The sequence below is a fragment of the Bubalus bubalis genome, chromosome X, assembly GCF_019923935.1.
Source record: "Bubalus bubalis isolate 160015118507 breed Murrah chromosome X, NDDB_SH_1, whole genome shotgun sequence".
Taxonomy (NCBI): Eukaryota; Metazoa; Chordata; class Mammalia; order Artiodactyla; family Bovidae; genus Bubalus; species Bubalus bubalis.
In genome coordinates this window covers 92,157,771-92,175,130 of record NC_059181.1, presented here as the reverse complement: position 1 = coordinate 92,175,130, position 17,360 = coordinate 92,157,771, and the positions used below count along the sequence as shown (strand labels likewise).

The 17,360-nt window shown below is 41.8% G+C and overlaps 1 protein-coding gene across 1 annotated transcript in view; it reads left to right on the top strand.

Moving 5' to 3' along the window:
• Window positions 1–9,207: 9,207 nt before the first annotated feature.
• The window catches only part of TRMT2B (tRNA methyltransferase 2 homolog B), a 55,264-nt gene continuing 47,111 nt past the window's right edge, over window positions 9,208–17,360 (top strand). Inside the window, 4 exon segments of the mRNA XM_044936496.1 lie at window positions 9,208–9,231; window positions 11,781–11,902; window positions 14,171–14,346; window positions 14,399–14,511. Coding sequence (XP_044792431.1) covers window positions 9,208–9,231; window positions 11,781–11,902; window positions 14,171–14,346; window positions 14,399–14,511 — 435 coding nt within the window.

The window sequence follows — 17,360 nt, the reverse complement described above, 5'->3', positions numbered from 1 at the left end:
CTTTATAGCTTTAGCCATCATTTATATCTTATGGTGGAAGCATTTTTGACTCTTTTCTGATTATGATTCAACCTTTAAATTAGTGAGTGACTGCAACGTACATACAAGTTAATTAGGCACGGTGACGGTGAAGTCAATCAGTCATGTCCGACTCTCTCTGACCCCGTGGGCTGTAGCCTACATGGCTTCTCCGTCCATGGGATTCTCAAGGCAAGAATACTGGAGTGGTTTACCATTTCCTTCTCCAGGGGATCTTCCCAACCCAGGGATCAAACCTGGGTCTCCCGCATTGGAGGCAGATGCTTTAACCTCTGAGCTGCCAGGGAAGCCCAATTAGGCATTATAGGAATACACAAATAAATGAGGCATAGATCCTGCTCCCAATGGGCTTGTTGCATAGTGGAGAGTAGGATTTGTTAGGAGAAAATTTCTTCATACATAAAGAACTGGAAAGAATAAACCAAAATGAAATGTTTGTCCTGATAATTTGTTTTCCAAATGTCCTACATTGAACATGGCAGTAAAATGAGTACTTAGGGAAGTCCATCCATGTAGTTGAGTAACTGATTAAAAAAATATATATATATATATATGCTATTTTCCTTTCAAATTACATGATATTGGGTATAACACTATTAATTATAAAAATGTATAAAATACTGAATAATAAATAAAATCCTGAATAAGGAAAAAGTTACTCATGATTCCAGTGTGCAGAGATAAATATTCTTAATATTTTGATGGGTCGATATTTTCACTGACATTTTTCTTAAATACCTCTCTATGTACAAAATATTTATGAATTAGTTTTTCAAAATTTGATCCTACTATAGAGTCAGCTTTATGCCTTGCTTTGTTTTTAACTTGTTAGCATTTTTCTGTATCAATAGACACATTTTTAAAAAATGATCGCATAGTACTTTAGCATCTTTTGACACTGCAATTCATTTAACTATTCTCCTATTACTAGATGTTGATGGTTGATGTTTCCATGTTTTTTCCCTGTGCATATCCTTATATATCTTTATCTGAATTCCTGAACTTTTTCTTAGGATAAATTCCTAGAAGATGATAGGTCAAAATTATGAAGTTTTCAAATATATACAAATTTAATTAGAGCTAACATTTACTCATCAGTTAGAGGATACCAGGCACTATGCTAAGTGACTTGCAAGTACTGTGAGATTAGTACTATTAATTGTCTCCATTTTGTGAATGAGGAAACTGAGCCAGGAGGGAAACATCTCAAGTCTAGAGCATGGCTTCCGCCTGTTAGGGTACTCAGGCCTGTACTGTTCCTCAGTTTGTTGTTGCTGCTTCTTTGATTGGGCATTCCAGGTGGGGCTAGTGGTAAGAACCTGCCTGCCTACTTATACAGGAGATCTGGATTCAATACCTGATCAGGAAGATGCCCTGGAGAAGGGAATGGCTACCCACTCCAGTATTCTTGCCTGGGAAATTCCATGGACAGAGGAGCCTGACAGGCTATAGTCCATGAGTTCACAAAGAGTCGGACATGACTGAAGCTACTTGGTGTGCACACTCCTTTATTTCATTTAGAAGATATGAATATTTAAAAGACTCTTGGTACATATTAATACAGTGCTTTCCAGAAAAAAATTGGACCCTCTGATCAGCAACATAGAAATATATACACACTACACATCAGATCTGGACCAAGAGTATCAGTGTGGTTTTCATCTTCACCAATTTCATTGTGTAGAATTTTGTATTTCATGGATTATTAGTGTGTTAGAACATTTTCATATATTTATTAGTTGTATGCATGTCTTCAGTTTATGTCCTCTTCCATTTCTATTTTGAGTTGTTAGTGGGTTTTGATTGATTCATAAGAGCTCTTCTTTGTCAATAAATTTGGTAGAGTCAAATCTAGGAATCTTTTTGTGATTTTATTCATTGATTTTTGCTTAGAAAATTCATCCCAATCTCAAGAATAAACATTTGTCTATATTTTCTTAAAGCAGTTCTAGTTTTTCATCTTTTTTACATTTAATATTGTTGACGAAATCTGTGCTCATTGGTCTGTGATGCTTCTTTTTCTTTTTGAATTGGAAGAAAATTGCTTTACAATGTGATGTTGGCTTCTGCCATATAACAATGCAAATCAGCCATAAATTATTGTATATCATCAGGTTCTTGTTTTGTTTTAGGTCAGTCTCAAGGCTTTCTGTTCAATCCTACTGATTTTGTTCACTGATTCTTGTGACAGTATGTGCATGCACGCGTGCTAAGTCATTTCAGTTGTGTTCGACTCTTTGTGACCCCCATGGACTGTAGCCTGCCAGGCTCCTCCGTCCGTGGGATTCTCCAGGCAAGAATACTAGAGTGCATTGCCAGGCCCTCCTCCAGGGCATCTTGCTGACCCTGAGATCAAACCGTTGTCTCCTGCATTGGCAGGCGGGTTCTTTACCACTAGGACCACCTGGGAAGCCCTCTTGTGACAGTACTGTATTTTAAATATTATAACTTATGCATACATTTTAATATTTTATAAGCCAAGTCTCTCATCACTATTATTCTTTTTCTAAAATTTCTTTGCCATTCTCCCCTCTTTATTGTTTTACATAAACTTTAGAATCACTTTATCAAGGTAAAATAACTGAATTTTGACTGGATTGAATTAAACATGTAATTAATTTTAAACCTTGATATCATACAAAATTTAGCTTTCCCATCCAGAAATATGGTATTGATGTCCATTTATTCAAATCCTAGTTGCTGAGAGATGTACAAACATCCTTGTTTTCTCTGTGTAAGGCCTATACTTTTTAAAAAGATATTCCTATGGATTTTATGTTTTTCTTGTCATCATGAATGGATTTTTTTCTCCATTATACTTCTAACTAGTTGTTGCTGACTTACAGGAAAACTATTGATTGGTATTCAGCCACTCTGCTGAACTCTTCTGAACTCTTGTTAAATCTATGGGTTTCAATTGATTCCCTTGGGTGTTCTCTGGATAGACAACCAGATCAGCTGCAAATAATGATGATTTTTGTCTCCCTTCCAATACTTATGCCTTTTTTCTTTTTTATATCTTCCTGCTTTAGCTACAGATCAGCTTCTTACATTTGCCTGTCCTGGGGCAAGAGTACAAATGGAGGCCCACTTATTGTATGTCAAGGAACCATGGATTGGAACACAAAAAGAAGCATGAAAGCCAATGCTTGTTACTACTGGGAAACAATCATCATTATGAAAGAATCTATTGCTATTGAGAGAGGAAGGACTTGACAAGTTAATTTGTCTTTTCTCTTACTAAGCACTTCTGCTACTCAAATTTTCCCTATACACCAAACAGTGTCTGACATCAGTGGCAGCATAACTCACATCATGACATTTGGATGCATTTGCCTTTTATTTCAAGTTAGTAAAGAACTATCATTTATTGAGGACTCGGCATGTGCCAAATGCCATTCTAAGCACTTTACACATGTAAGCTAATTCATTCCTTATGGCAACCCTCAAAAGTAGCAACTATTATTGTTAGGCTTTGACTGATTATGCAATTTGCTCAGTCACTTGCCTGTATGTCCCTGAGCCGGCATTTGAAACCCAGGTAGGTGTGAAACCAAAAGTTCATTTTGTTAACAACTACTGTTTTGCTAACTTCTGTTTTATCATTTGTCATGATGTTGGCTGTTGGTTTGAGATGGATATTCTTTATTGGGCTCTGAATGTGAAATAGAATACTAGATTTTTCGCCTTGAACTTGAAACTGAGCTGAGATATTATACCTTGTTCCTTCAAAGAGGTAGACGTCTTTGTTATTTCTTAGGGCCTGAGAAATTCTTTTCTTGATCCATCTCTTTCCTTACATCCTAGCACTTAAATATTGGTAGGTTTTTGCTCCAACTGTAGAGGTCTCTGAATGGTGACTGCCTAAGGCATTGCAAACTCACAAGCCTGCAGACAGTGAAGAGTTAACATAAATGTGTTAATTGGTGAGACATTAGGCTGCAGATACTAAGTTTTTATATTGTGACCTCCTGAATGCTCTGGAAATTTGGGGGTGACTGCTAATGAGGGCACCAATTATAGCACAGATCACTCATATTCTTTTGGTGGTTCTCAAATAGTAGTTTGAGAACCTCAAGTGGTCCATTATTTCCTTGAGGTATTTTGTGGGCTGATCTCTTAGAGGATTAATATTATTTTGTTTCTGATTTGCTTTTACTTGTGTCTTATCCAAAGAAGTGTCATTTCCCCTACTTGTTATGGGAGAGGTTTGCGGTGATGTACAGTAGATGTCCTGCTGAGTCATTTGCCTTGTTATAGTGGTCCTGATTGAAAGACTGAGAGTCACAGCAGCATGTGTGCAACACCCACACCCCCCATAGGGTCACAACATGATGACTGGCTCTGTAGACTGAAGTGGGATGCCTTAATTTTATCACTGGCTACCAGCCTGGCGTCCTGCAGTCCATGGGGTCGCAAAGAGTGGGACAGGACTTAGTGACCGAACAACAACCATCTTGACAGCAATCATTCTGTGTTAGGCACTGTATCATTACAGTGCATTACATATACCAGCCCATTCAATCCTCCAAATAGTCCTATGGAACAAGCCCAGTGGATTCAGTCATTATGGGGGAAATTGAGGCTCAGAGAGTTTAGGTCATTTGCCCAAGATCATCTTTTCCTAAGTGGCACAGTTAGAAATGGAGTCTGAGCCACAGCAGAGCCTATATTTTTGGATCATTATTGATCCTTAACCTTGACTAGCATTAAAATCACCAGGAAATGGGTTTTTAATGCATATTAGTGGGGCTCAGAGGCCCTGATATTCAGTCCCTCCCTGAATATTCACTGGAGGGACTGATGCTGAAGCTGAAGCTCCCATACTTTGGCCTTTTGATGTGAAGAGCTGACTCATTGGAAAAGACCCTAATGCTGATTGAGGGCAGGAGGAGAAGGGGATGAGAGAGGACGAGATGGTTGGATGGCATCACCGACTCAATGGACATGAATTTGAGCAAGCTCCAGGAGATGGTGAAGGATAGGAAAGCCTGGCATGCTGCAGTCCATGGGGTTGCAAAGAGTCGGACACGACTGAGCAACTGAAGAACAACGACAACAGAGGCTTCCCAGGTGGTGCTAGTGGTAAAGAATCTGCCTGCCAATTTGGGAGACATAAGAGACGTGGGTTTTATCCCTGGGTTGGGAAGATCCCTTGGAGAAGAAAATAGCACTCCATGCAGGTATTCTTGCCTGAAAGAGTCCTCTGGCAGAGGAACCTGGCAGGCTACAGTCCATGGAGCTGCAAAGAGCTGGACACTACTAAGCCCTTGAGCACCAGCAGCAGTGGGACCCTCAACAGAGACTGATTTAATTTGTCTGAGGTGGGATCTCCAGCAATGGTATTTTACAAAGCTGTTCAAATGCTTCTAATATGCATCTACACTAATGAACACTGCATTCTGCTGTCTTAGAACTCAGCGGCCTCAGCTGTATCTCAGGAAAATACGAGGCACGTGGTGGAAAAAGTGAAAAGAGAAATAAGGTCATGGTGGGGTGAGTGTTATGTTCAATGTGTGCCTCTGTTGGTCTACTGTAGGCAACAGACATTCTTTATAAGGTAGGTGTGAACAACCAGCTCTGAGGAGAGCTTTCACAGTAATGGCTCTTTCCTCAGCTTCACAAATAGTGCTAATCAAGCCCCTCCACAGCCTTGAACTGAATGTGTGAGTTATATCAAAATCCCAACTGACAGGTAGCTATACTGGGCAAATACTGAACTTCCTCTTTAACTCTTCAGGTTACTTCCAAAGGAGAACCAAGATCACATGGTACATGCATCAGGCTTCCATAATTGTCAGGACTAAGAAACTGAGCCTAACTCAAGATATGTCTAGCTGTTTCCAGAAATATTATATTCTGTGACGGCAGCCAGTGCACTGTTTTTTCACCCTTGGTGGTGTCTCTAGCCAGTTGTCTGGTCTTCCTGGAGAGGCAAATGAAACCTGCAGATCAGAACATCCCCAGGATCCCTGAGTACTGAGCCATGAGGCAAACACAAACCACCTACAGCTCTTTTCAGCTCTAGACTCTTCTGTTCTTGACCAGAGGCAGTAGAGTACAGAGTGCAGTTCCTCTGCTCCAGCAACGCCAGCATCACTTGGGGATGTCTTACAAATGCACGTTCTCAGGCCCTGCCCCCAGACCTACTGAATCAGAGTCTCTGGAAGATGGAACCCAGCAATCTGTGTTTTAAGGAGCCCTCTAGGGCATTTTGATGCATGCTAAAATTTGAGAGCCACTGGCCAAAAGTTAAAAGATTAAAAGTGGAGATGTGGCCTCAGACTGTTGAATTCAAGTTCTGGTTCCATCACTTACAGTGTGACCTTGGGCAGGTTATTGATGCTTCTCTAAGCCTAAGTTATCACATCTGTAAAATAGAGCTGCTAATTTTCTTCTCTGTAAAATAGGTACTTACACAGAATGATGTGTATAGAACACAGAGCACAGTATGAGGCACAAAGTAAGGATTCAATAAATGTTGGATACTTTGGCTCAGTGAATAAAGAACACACCTGCAGTTCAGGAGACACAGGAGACTCAGGTTTGATCCCTGTGTCAGGAAGATTCCCTTGGAGGAGGAAATGGCAACCTACTCTAGTATTCTTGCCTGAAAAATCCCAAGGACAGGGGAGCCCAGGTGGGCTACAGTTCAGAGAGTTGCAAAGAGTTGGACACAACTGAGTGACTAAACATACACACACACACACACACACACACACTCATTTTTATATGGGCTGTTCTGGATGCAGTAAGTCCTTTACATTGAAACCTTCACATTGAGAATTTTTAAAGATGCAAACATAAGTTCGCATGTCCAAACCCACAAGTTAGTTCACATGTCTGGCGTACATTGTCATATGCGTGCATCCTTTACTAAGTGGTTGTGCTTTTGTGCACTTTACTGTACAGTAATATCTAGAGTACAGTAGTACAATATCTCTAATTCAAGCTCCAGATGTCTAGAAGCAAGCATAAAAACAGTGGTGATGTAGCTGGTACTACTGTACTTTTCAAGGTATTGTACTGTAAGATTAAAATGTTTTATTTATTTTTTGTGTTTGTTTTATGTATTATTTGTGTGAAAAGTATTATAAACCTATTACAGTATAGTACTATATAGCTGATCATGTTAGTTGGATACCTAGGCTAAATTTGTTTGACTTACAGACTGGACTTACGAACGTGCTTTCAGAATGAAACTCATTTGTATGTAGGGGACTTACTGTAATCACCTTTCATTTCCAATATGACTGGGTTCCCTTGGAAAAGATCCTGATTATAAGATCATAATGGAGAAGGCGATGGCACCCCACTCCAGTACTCTTGCCTGGAAAATCCCATGGACGGAGGAGCCTGGTAGGCTGCAGTCCATGGGGTCACGAAGAGTTGGACACGACTGAACGATTTCACTTTCACTTTTCACTTTCATACATTGGAGAAGGAAATGGCAACCCACTCCAGTGTTCTTGCCTAGAGAATCCCAGGGACGGGGGAGCCTGGTGGGCTGCCATCTATGGGGTTGCACAGAGTCGGACATGACTTAGCAGCAGCAGCAGCATAAGATCATAAACCTAGTAGTGTATCTTAACTCAGTGAAGTGAGTGAAAGTTGCTCAGTCGTGTCCAGCTCTTTGTGACCCCATGGACTATACAATCCATGGAAATCTCCAGGCCAGAATACTGGAGTGGGTAGCCTTTCCCTTCTCTAGGAGATCTTCCCAACCCAGGAATCAAACCCAGGTCTTCCCCACTGCAGGTGGATTCTTTACCAGCTGAGCCACAAGGGAAGCCCAAACAACTCAGTGGGGATGGGGCAAAAAGTATTTCATCTACCAGTTTCTTCAGCGATTCATGGAACATAAAAGTGGGGGCATGACCCAGAAGCAATCTAGTTGTACCATTCCATTCAACCTAATAATGGCTCTTAAAAGAAATCCAGGCACACAGCATCAGGAAAGAAAGTAGAGATGAGTGTCTGTGTTGTTGAGGGTTTACTGAGGATGGCAATTTGGAAAGGATTGAAATTTTAGCCTCTAGGTAGTTGTAGAATTTGTGCCCTTGGTGCTGAGTCCCAGGCATAAAGCCAAGGCTCATGTACTGATAGCATTCCAATGTAGAGCAGGACATGGAATAGGTGTCCCCATGTTATTTCTCTACATCTAGCTCTAAGGGATGAGCTGTCAATCCTGGAATGCTATTGACATTGAATTGCAAATTTCAATGCTATATAAAAGCAAAGGGTTGAGACCTTATTAAGTGAGAAAATGAACATTAGCACCACCCATGTAAATGTGAGGTAGTAAATATCTGTGTTACCCTAGAAACCAGAACATAAAAGTAGCTAGGTAGTTTGGTGACAGTTTCCAGGGTAATTCCTCCCACCTCCGACATAAGAGCTTTCCTATTATGTTAACTCTTTTTTTTTTTTTTCTACATGCCCACTGGACCTTCACTTGATGTTCCACTATCACCTCCTTCTCCCAAAAGCTTCCCTTTCTGACTTCCCTATTTTTGAAAGTGCCATTCTCCTAAGTACTATCATCCAAAATGCTTGATGTTTATCAGGTAATTGAAGGGCCCCCAAGGCAATGTGTATCTCCAAACCTAAGAGGTAGAGTTTAGAAAAAATTAGACACATATATCAGAAAACGATAGACTCTTCAATTGAAAAAATTTTAAAAGCTCACAGTGGATGAAACTAGCCATCTGTGACTCTTCCTTGAAGCAACTTCTTGTGAATATAATTTGCAGATCTACTGCCAATGAGATTAAGATGCCTCCCAATACCTCACTTGGGAGCTACCAACCTAGAATGTAATTCATGTAAGATGAGCTGTTACCTTGGCAACTGTGACATGTAATAATGCTAGGAGGCAGTTAATAATGTAATGACAGAAGATTCTGGTAACTAGTTAGAGATGGTGGGAAAAGACCATTGGAAAGTCAGTGTTTATCCATCTTTGATCAAGTAACAGAAACACTGATCTGATAAATGTGTTACATATAACCCAGTCAAAGAGCTCCTTAAAACCATTTAGCTCCATATATTCAAACTACAAATGATTGTTAGTTTGGTTTCTCAGATACATTCATGGCTGGTAGGTATAACCTTATATAGGAGATAAGAATGTTTCAGTCTCTAGAAACTATATTCCTCACTGGCACTATGTCTCCTATAAATCTGCTTAATGTAAGTTAGTCCCTCAGAGTCTAAACCACTTCCCTGGGAACTGATGAAATCTAGTTCTCAGTTTCACATACTATGGGAGTTTCACTAAGATTCATCAATTCACTTTTTCTCTGATATTTTAGGTGTTTTCTCCCCTAATTATCAATGTAATGACTGTTCATTGTAGAAAACATTGGAAAGTACAGAAAAGGAAAAATGGAAGAAAAATTTTGTAAATGGTCACCCCAAGTTCACTCTTTAGAAGCAACCATTGTCTTCCAATGCATTTTTTCTTTACAAATTTAAAATTATACTGAGTGCACGATTATTTATCCTGCACTTTTCACTTCAGATTGCCTTCTACACACACTTTCATGTCATTATAGGCTTTTCAAAGACACAATTTTAAGTAAATTTTTTATTGACATATAACGTGCATACAGAAAAGCACACATGTCAAGAGTATAACAATGAATTTTCACAAAGTGAATATGTCTTTATAACCAGCACCCAGATAAAGAAATAAAATACTATCTGCACCTCAGAAGCCTCTTCATGCCCCCTGACAGCCACTCCCTGTACCCTAAGGTACAAGGTACAAGGATGCATTCTCCTTGAACTGAACTGAACTGAACTGAATCGTCTATGGACAGACCATATTTTATGTAACCATTCCCTATTCTTCTAATGTTGGATCTTGAAGATGGTTTTTTATTTTTAACTTTGAGACCCTCTGGTCATATATCTTTGTTCACATCTCTACTTCCTTAAAATAGATGCCTAGAGGTGGAATTTCTGGGGCAAATAGTATGAAAATTTTAGAAGCTCTGGGTTCTAATTGCTTTCCAGGGAATTTGTATCAATTTACAATTCCACCAGCAATGTGTGAGACCATCTGCCTCACTGTCCATGGACTAGTTTCAGTAACATCGGTTCTTTTTTTTCCATTAATTTTATAGATAAAATAATATTATCTACATGATGTAGTTGGCATGTTCTATCATTATTAGAGAGGTAGAACAAAGCAATTTTTGACCACTTATGTTTCTTTTCCTGTGAATTATCTCTCCGTGCCTTTGCCAAGGTCTCTGTTGGGGTCATTGGGTTTTTCTTATAAGTTTATATAGCTCTTTATGCAATAAAATAATGCTTTTTTGCCATAGTCATATATATTTTTCTGTTTATGACTGAATTTGTTAATTACATTCTTGTCATATATAAGTTTTTCAGATTTGTGTCGTAAAATTTACCTACATGGTGGTTTTTCGCACTGCTAAAGTTTCAGTTCAGTTCAGTCGCTCAGTCGTGTCCAACTCTTTGCGACCCCATGAATTGCAGCACGCCAGGCCTCCCTGTCCACCACCAACTCCCGGAGTTCACTCAAACTCACGTCCATTGAGTCGGTGATGCCATCCAGCCATCTTATCCTCTGTCGTCCCCTTTTCCTTCTGCCCCCAATCCCTCCCAGTATCAGAGTCTTTCCCAATGAGTCAACTCTTCACATGAGGTGGCCAAAGTACTGGAGTTTCAGCTTTAGCATCATTCCTTCCAAAGAACACCCAGGACTGATCTCCTTTAGAATGGACTGGTTGGATCTCCTTGCAGTCCAAGGGACTCTCAAGAGTCTTCTCCAACACCACAGTTCAAAAGCATCAATTCTTCAGTGCTCAGCTTTCTTCACAGTCCAACTCTCACATCCATACATGACCACTGGAAAAACCATAGTCTTGCTAAAGTTTTCCTATGTCCAAATTTCAGAGGTATAATCATCTATATTTTAGGGCTTTTATGATTTGATAATCTTTTGACCTTCAGTTGATTCATCTGGAATTTTGAGTTGTTGCCTGGTAGTGGGCTCAAATTTTCATGGGTATCACTGGAGTGCTTATTAAAAGCCCAATATGCCTTAGCCCTAACCCCCCTGGGATTTCGATTCTGTAGGTGTGGAGTAGGGCTCAGAAACATACGTGTGTTACAATCACCCCCTGCTTAAGTTGCTCATGGGCTTCTGTGCACATGTTAAAACACTTACAGAATACAGTGTAGCCTGCCTTAGTACAAAGACTCAGCACCTCTCATCTTGATGACACAGCTCCTAGAATTCCCTTCCAGGAACATCTCATGAAAAAACTCTTCACCAGTTGCCTGTTGTTAAGGGAACTAGATCAAACCCTGCATCCCAGCACTCCAACTCCAGGCCCTTCTTTTTTATTCTATTTAATAAAAATATTTAATCTGCCAAAATGTATAAAAATACAGTAGGAGGAATTCCCTGGCAGTCCAGTGGAACTAAGATCCAGCAAGATGCATGGAAAAAAGGCACCACAATCTTTTCCAACCTGGCCTGCCTCCTCCTGGGCCTTGGACCTTGGACACATATGGACACATATTGCTCATTCCTGTTTTCATGTTGCAGCCCCCACCTCCTCTCAAGTGATTAAAATTCTATGCATTCAGTTCAGTTTTCATTCACTTTCTTCCTTAACTACCAAGAAGATCTGCTGCTTTCCTAGAATTACCAAAACCCACGGTTGTGTATTCTGACTTTGTGTGTCTTGTCTTTCCATCAGGTCACACACTCTCAAGGACGCAGTCTGTGTCTATCCGTCGTGGCCTCTAACACAGGCCAAGAGGCCAGGAAAGCACACCTAAAGAACGTGGTTAATGGAACCAAACCAGACCTCACTGCCAAGTGATTTTAATACATGTTATTTCTGAGAGCTAATGCCGTAGCCTCAGAAATTCTTTCCTTGTCCAAAATGAGAATATTTGACAGTTTTCTAGAGACTTCACTTTGTAGTGATTTGGTTTGCTGATAACAAAGTTAAGCAAAGGTTATTTTGGTTTCAGCTCTTATTTAATTTAACAATATTGCTTGTCATCTATGACATGTTCATTTATTGACTTGCCAGTTGAAGAGTCTAACCTTTTCCATAATATGGGATATTTCTTCCCCCTATTACATATGTAATGATTTCTCTTGTAGAGTAGACCATGGTTTATCAGATTAAACATATATAAAAGTGTTAATGGCTAAATAATTACATTATAGCTTCCTTAATCTCTTTTCTCTCTGCACCCCTCAGGGTTTTCCTTTCTCAAATAGCAGACCTGCTTTAAATGAGTTTGCTTGGATGCTCAGAGCAGGTAGGGGAGGGGGTGACCAAAGATGCACTTTTCCTTTCAGTAGAGGAGGTGGGATTCAATTCAATTCATCAAATATTTATTGAGCTCCTATTGGGCACCTGGCTCTGGGATAGACACAACAAAGGATGCCAAGATGAGGAATGATAAAGGATCAGAGGGCATCAGAAGGAGCAGAAATGGGAAGAAGAGGTGAGGAAAAGAGTAGGGCTGACTTTCTGAATAAGAGAGAATTAAAAGGAGAGAGAGAAGAGACCCGAAGGTGCAGTCTCTGGCCTGGTCTCCCTTACTAGCTCCACATAGAATTAGAAACCTGAAGCAACAGTTTGAGTCCCGTTTTGCTCAAGAGCCATTAGAGCAGTTAGCATGGCCACAATTTGAGTCAAGCACTTACCTGCTCAAGTCTTTAGAAATGGAAGGCAAAAGTCTATTTTTCTTTTTTTTTTTAGTGGATTAATTTTTTTTTCCATTGGGGTATAGTTGATTTACAATACTCTTAGTTTCAGGTGTACAACATAGAGACTCACATTTTTTATATATTTAAAAATATAAAATTCCCTGTGCTGTCCAATACATCCTTGTAGCTTATTTATTTTATACATCATATAAAGACCTCTTTTTTAAAAAGGTATATATTCACATGTGTGCACGTGTGTGTATACACACACAGTATATACAATTATTTTTGAATGATAATAGCTAATATTTGTTGAGTGTGTGCTTACTCTGTTCTTAGCACTCTGCATGTATTAACTTTGTTAATCTTTCTCACAACCCAGTGAGATAGGTGCAATTATTATGGACATTTTTTCAGATGAGAAAACTGAGGCACTCAGCAATCATGTAATTGGCTCAAATTCACACAGCTTATAAGTGGCAGATTTGTGCTTTGAACCTTGGTCTGGTGGACAGCGGGCTTCCCTGGTGGCTCAGCCTGTAAACAATCCGCCTGCAATGCAGGCGACTTGGGTTCCATCCCTGGGTCGGGAACATCCCCTGGAGAAGGGAATGGGCTACCCAGTCCAGTATTCTTGCCTGGAGAATTCCATGGACAGAGGAGCCTGGTGGGCTACAGCCCATGGGGTCGCAGAGTCGGATGCGACTAAGCGCGCAAGCGCTAGCGGACAATGTTGGCTGTTAAGCGAGTTACTGGTCCATGTTTAATTTTAACTGCTGTACTCACTAGGGTAATACATTGCCTTACACATAATAGGCATATTTTGCTTTGAATAAATAAATAACTGAAATACTGACTATAAAGTGCTTTCATTTAAGCCCAATTACAATTAAGCATACAAATCAAGTGTTATAAAATGAGATTCGCTTTGTTGTAAATTTTATTGTGTTGAAGTAACTGTTTTTTGCGATTCATGGGGTCGCAGAGTCGGACACGACTGAGTGACTGATCTGATCTGAACTGTTTTTTACAGCACACACGCGTGCATCCTTCAACATTATGATTTGAGGAAACCACCAGACTCTACATCTCCCAATCTTCTATTCCATTAAGGATCTGATGCCTGTGATTCTACCACTAGAAAACTATTCTTTCAGTTGAAAGAGTTAAACGGCAAGCACCCGGGACAGGCTAAAGGCTGTTTACACCACAGGGGGATTTCTAAAAGATTTTGGAGGTTTATCCAGGTCCACCAATGGGAGGGTGAAGAGAGCAGGCAGGGGGCAGGGTCGCGCAGAGGGGTGGGGTGGGGGGAACTTGGGCGCGGAGGCGCCGGGCTGTAGGGCCAGTAGTGCTTCGGCGGAAAGGCTGCAAGAGGAACTGCCTCAGGCAAAGTCGTGGGACTGGATCCCGAGAAAGGCTGCCCGGGGGCCGGGCCGCTAGTTCCGGGCAGAAACTCCCGCGTCTTGCCGCGCCTGCTCCCGGGAACTCGCGGCGCCGTGCGCACAAGGAAGTGACTCTCCCCAGCGGCTGCGATCCGGACACTTACCTTAGTCTTTTCGTTGACAGCCTCCGGGTTGTATTGGTTACAGAAGGTAAGAGGGGTGCATGAAGTGTCCGAAAACCCGACTTGAATATTCCCAACAGTACAGAAAACTGCTTACTGCGCCAAACTGCCCTCCAGGCGGGGAGTGGGGAAGGTAGGCGGGATGGGAGGGGACGACCCCACGCTGGCTGCACTTGGGCGCGTCCTGCCCTGCGTCCGTCTGTCTGTGCTCTGACCTCCGGGTTCCCGGCTCCCCTGGCCCTGCAGCCCGCCAAATTTCAGTAGTTGCCTTTCCTAGTGTCTCTTCTTGTTGGGCTTCTTACGGACTCGGTGGGCAGAACTTGCCCAAGAGTAAAGGGATGGAGGGGCTGGTGAATGGGGGTCTGGTGGGGAAGGAAGGACCTGACGGCACGAGGGCTGCAGTCAGTCACGGATGTGGCAGTAAACCCGTCTGTCCATCTGGTTTAGCCAGGAAGCATGTCTGGGACCAGGTCAACTGAAAGAAAGGTGAATGGAGAATGTAAGCAGAATCTTTTCCCTCTGGTGAACATTTGCTCCAAGGAGATCCATGGCTCTGTGAGGATCAGACCTACTACATAGTCTCTGCTTTGAACCTCTCTGAGCATTTCAGCATTTCAGGCTGGTTCACTCTTCAGCCCTGGAGACTTAGTTTACCTCCATGTCTGGCGGCTTTGGGTCTTGGGTGCCCTTTCTGATAAATTCCTGAGGCAGAAATAGATTGTCACAGTCTTTTTTTTTTTTTTTTTAACCCAAGCATTTACTTAAAACAGGAAACACTGTAAAAACAAAATAGTTTTTTTCTGTGAACAAATGCCCCCTCTGTCATCAAGAAACAGATATAACTCACTTTGGTATTACTGTTCTGCCTTGAAACATGTATTTCACTACAGAAATTTCTGAGTATGATGAGAGGTTCTTTACCAGGAGAGATGTCTCGTTGGCACCTTGAAATAGTAGAGTCCTACTGTAGACTATATCTGATCATTTGGAGAAGGAAATCTGGAAAGACAAGGGGTACAGGGCAAATGGAGCACAGTCATTGTGGCAGTCAGGAGGGAAATGGGCCACACTTTCCCCAAAAGTCTAGATGTTATGGGGTAGAGATAGCTGTCTTCAAATACCTCAGCGCCCCTGCCAACCCCACTAAGGCATGCAGCTTCCCTCTTCCTTCCTTGCCAGCTGGAGGGACAGTGCCCCTTTCCTGGATAAGCACTGCTCCCTCTCTCTGTAGTGGGGCCTCCTCAGTGTCCCCCTCCAAACCATTCTTTATTCTTTGTCTCCTGCACCTTCACTCACTTCCTCTCTCTGGCTTTTGCTTTTCCTTATATCAAGTACACACATGTGTCTCACCTTGGAAAAAAGGTCTCTCAGAGGTCACACATTTAATAATATTAACAGGTGGTCCAGAGTGAGCCTTAAGTTCATCACACACCAGCAAGCACTGAGGTTAGGAAAGTTTGTGTGTGTGTGTGTGTGTGTGTGTGTGTGTGTTTTAATTAATTAATTAGGCTGTATCAGGTCTTAGTTGTGGCATGTGGGATCTTTCGTTGCAGTGCACTGATTCTCTAGTTGTGGCACACGGGCTCAAATAGTTGTGGTGTGCAGGCCCCAGAGTGCATGGGTTTTAGTAGTTGGAGCACGCAGGCTCTGTAGTTGTTCTGTGCTGGCTTAGTTACTCCGAGGCATGTGGGATTCTTAGTTCCCCAACCAGGGATTGCACCCATGTCCCCTACAGTGGAAGGCTGATTCTTAAGCCCTAAACCACTAGGGAAGTCCATGTGTGCTGTTTTTTAAGTTTCCACATAATTGTTTTTGAGCTTTCCATGTGGCTCAGTCAGTAAAGAATCGGCGTGCAATACAGGAGACCCACATTTGATCCCTGTATCGGGAAGCTCCCTGGAGAAGGGAATGGCTACCCAGTCCAGTATTCTTGCTTGGGAAATCCCTTGGACAGAGGAGCCTGGCGGGCTACAGTTCATGGGGTTGCAAAGAGTTGGACCTGACTTAGTGACTAAACAACAACAATAATAGTTTTTACCCTCACAGCACTCACATACATTGTTACATCTTGCCAGGTTTGCTGGTTGGACACATAGAGGCACAAAGAAGTCAAGTGACTCACTTTGAATCAGAGCCTGAGGCAGGATGGTGATAGATGTCGAACCCCTGCTGTCTTAGGCCCAGTCCTGAGTGCTTTCCATATATGAGGTCATTTAATTCTTACCACCCAGGACTGATCTCCTTTAGAATGGACTGGTTGGATCTCCTTGCAGTCCAAGGGACTCTCAAGAGTCTTCTCCAACACCACAGTTCAAAAGCATCAATTCTTTGGATGAGATGGCTGGATGGCATCACCGACTTGATAGACATGAGTTTGGGTGAACTCCTGGAGTTGGTAATGGGCAGGGAGGCCTGGCGTGCTGCAATTCATGGGGTCGCAAAGAGTCGGACATGACTGAGCAACTGAACTGAACTGAACTGAATTCTTACCACAACCCTGAAAGGTAGGTGTTACCAATTCTCGTTTTATAGATGGGGACACTGAGCTTCATAGCACTTAAGTAACCTGCCCAAAGTCATAGAGCTAGTAAGAAGCAGAGCTGGGGAATGAACATGACCCCAAAGCCCATGTTCTTAATCACATGCCCTTTTCTGGGAATTGGTTGAAGTATGTTCATTTCCAAGGCAAACCATTCAATATCACAGTAATCCAAGTCTGTGCCCTAACTAATAATGCTGAAGAAGCTGAAGTTGAATGGTTCTTATGAAGACCTACAAGACCTTCTAGAGTGAACACCCAAAAAAGATGTCCTTTTCATTACAGGGGACTGGAATGAAAAAATAGAAAGTCAAGAAATACCTGGAGTAACAGGCAAATTTGGGCTTGGAGTACAGAATGAGGAGAAGGCAATGGCATCCCACTCCAGTACTCTTGCCTGGAAAATCCCCATGGATGGAGGAGCCTGGTGGGCTGCAGTCCATGGGGTTGCTAAGAGTCAACACAACTGAGCGACTTCACTTTTACTTTTCACTTTCATGCAT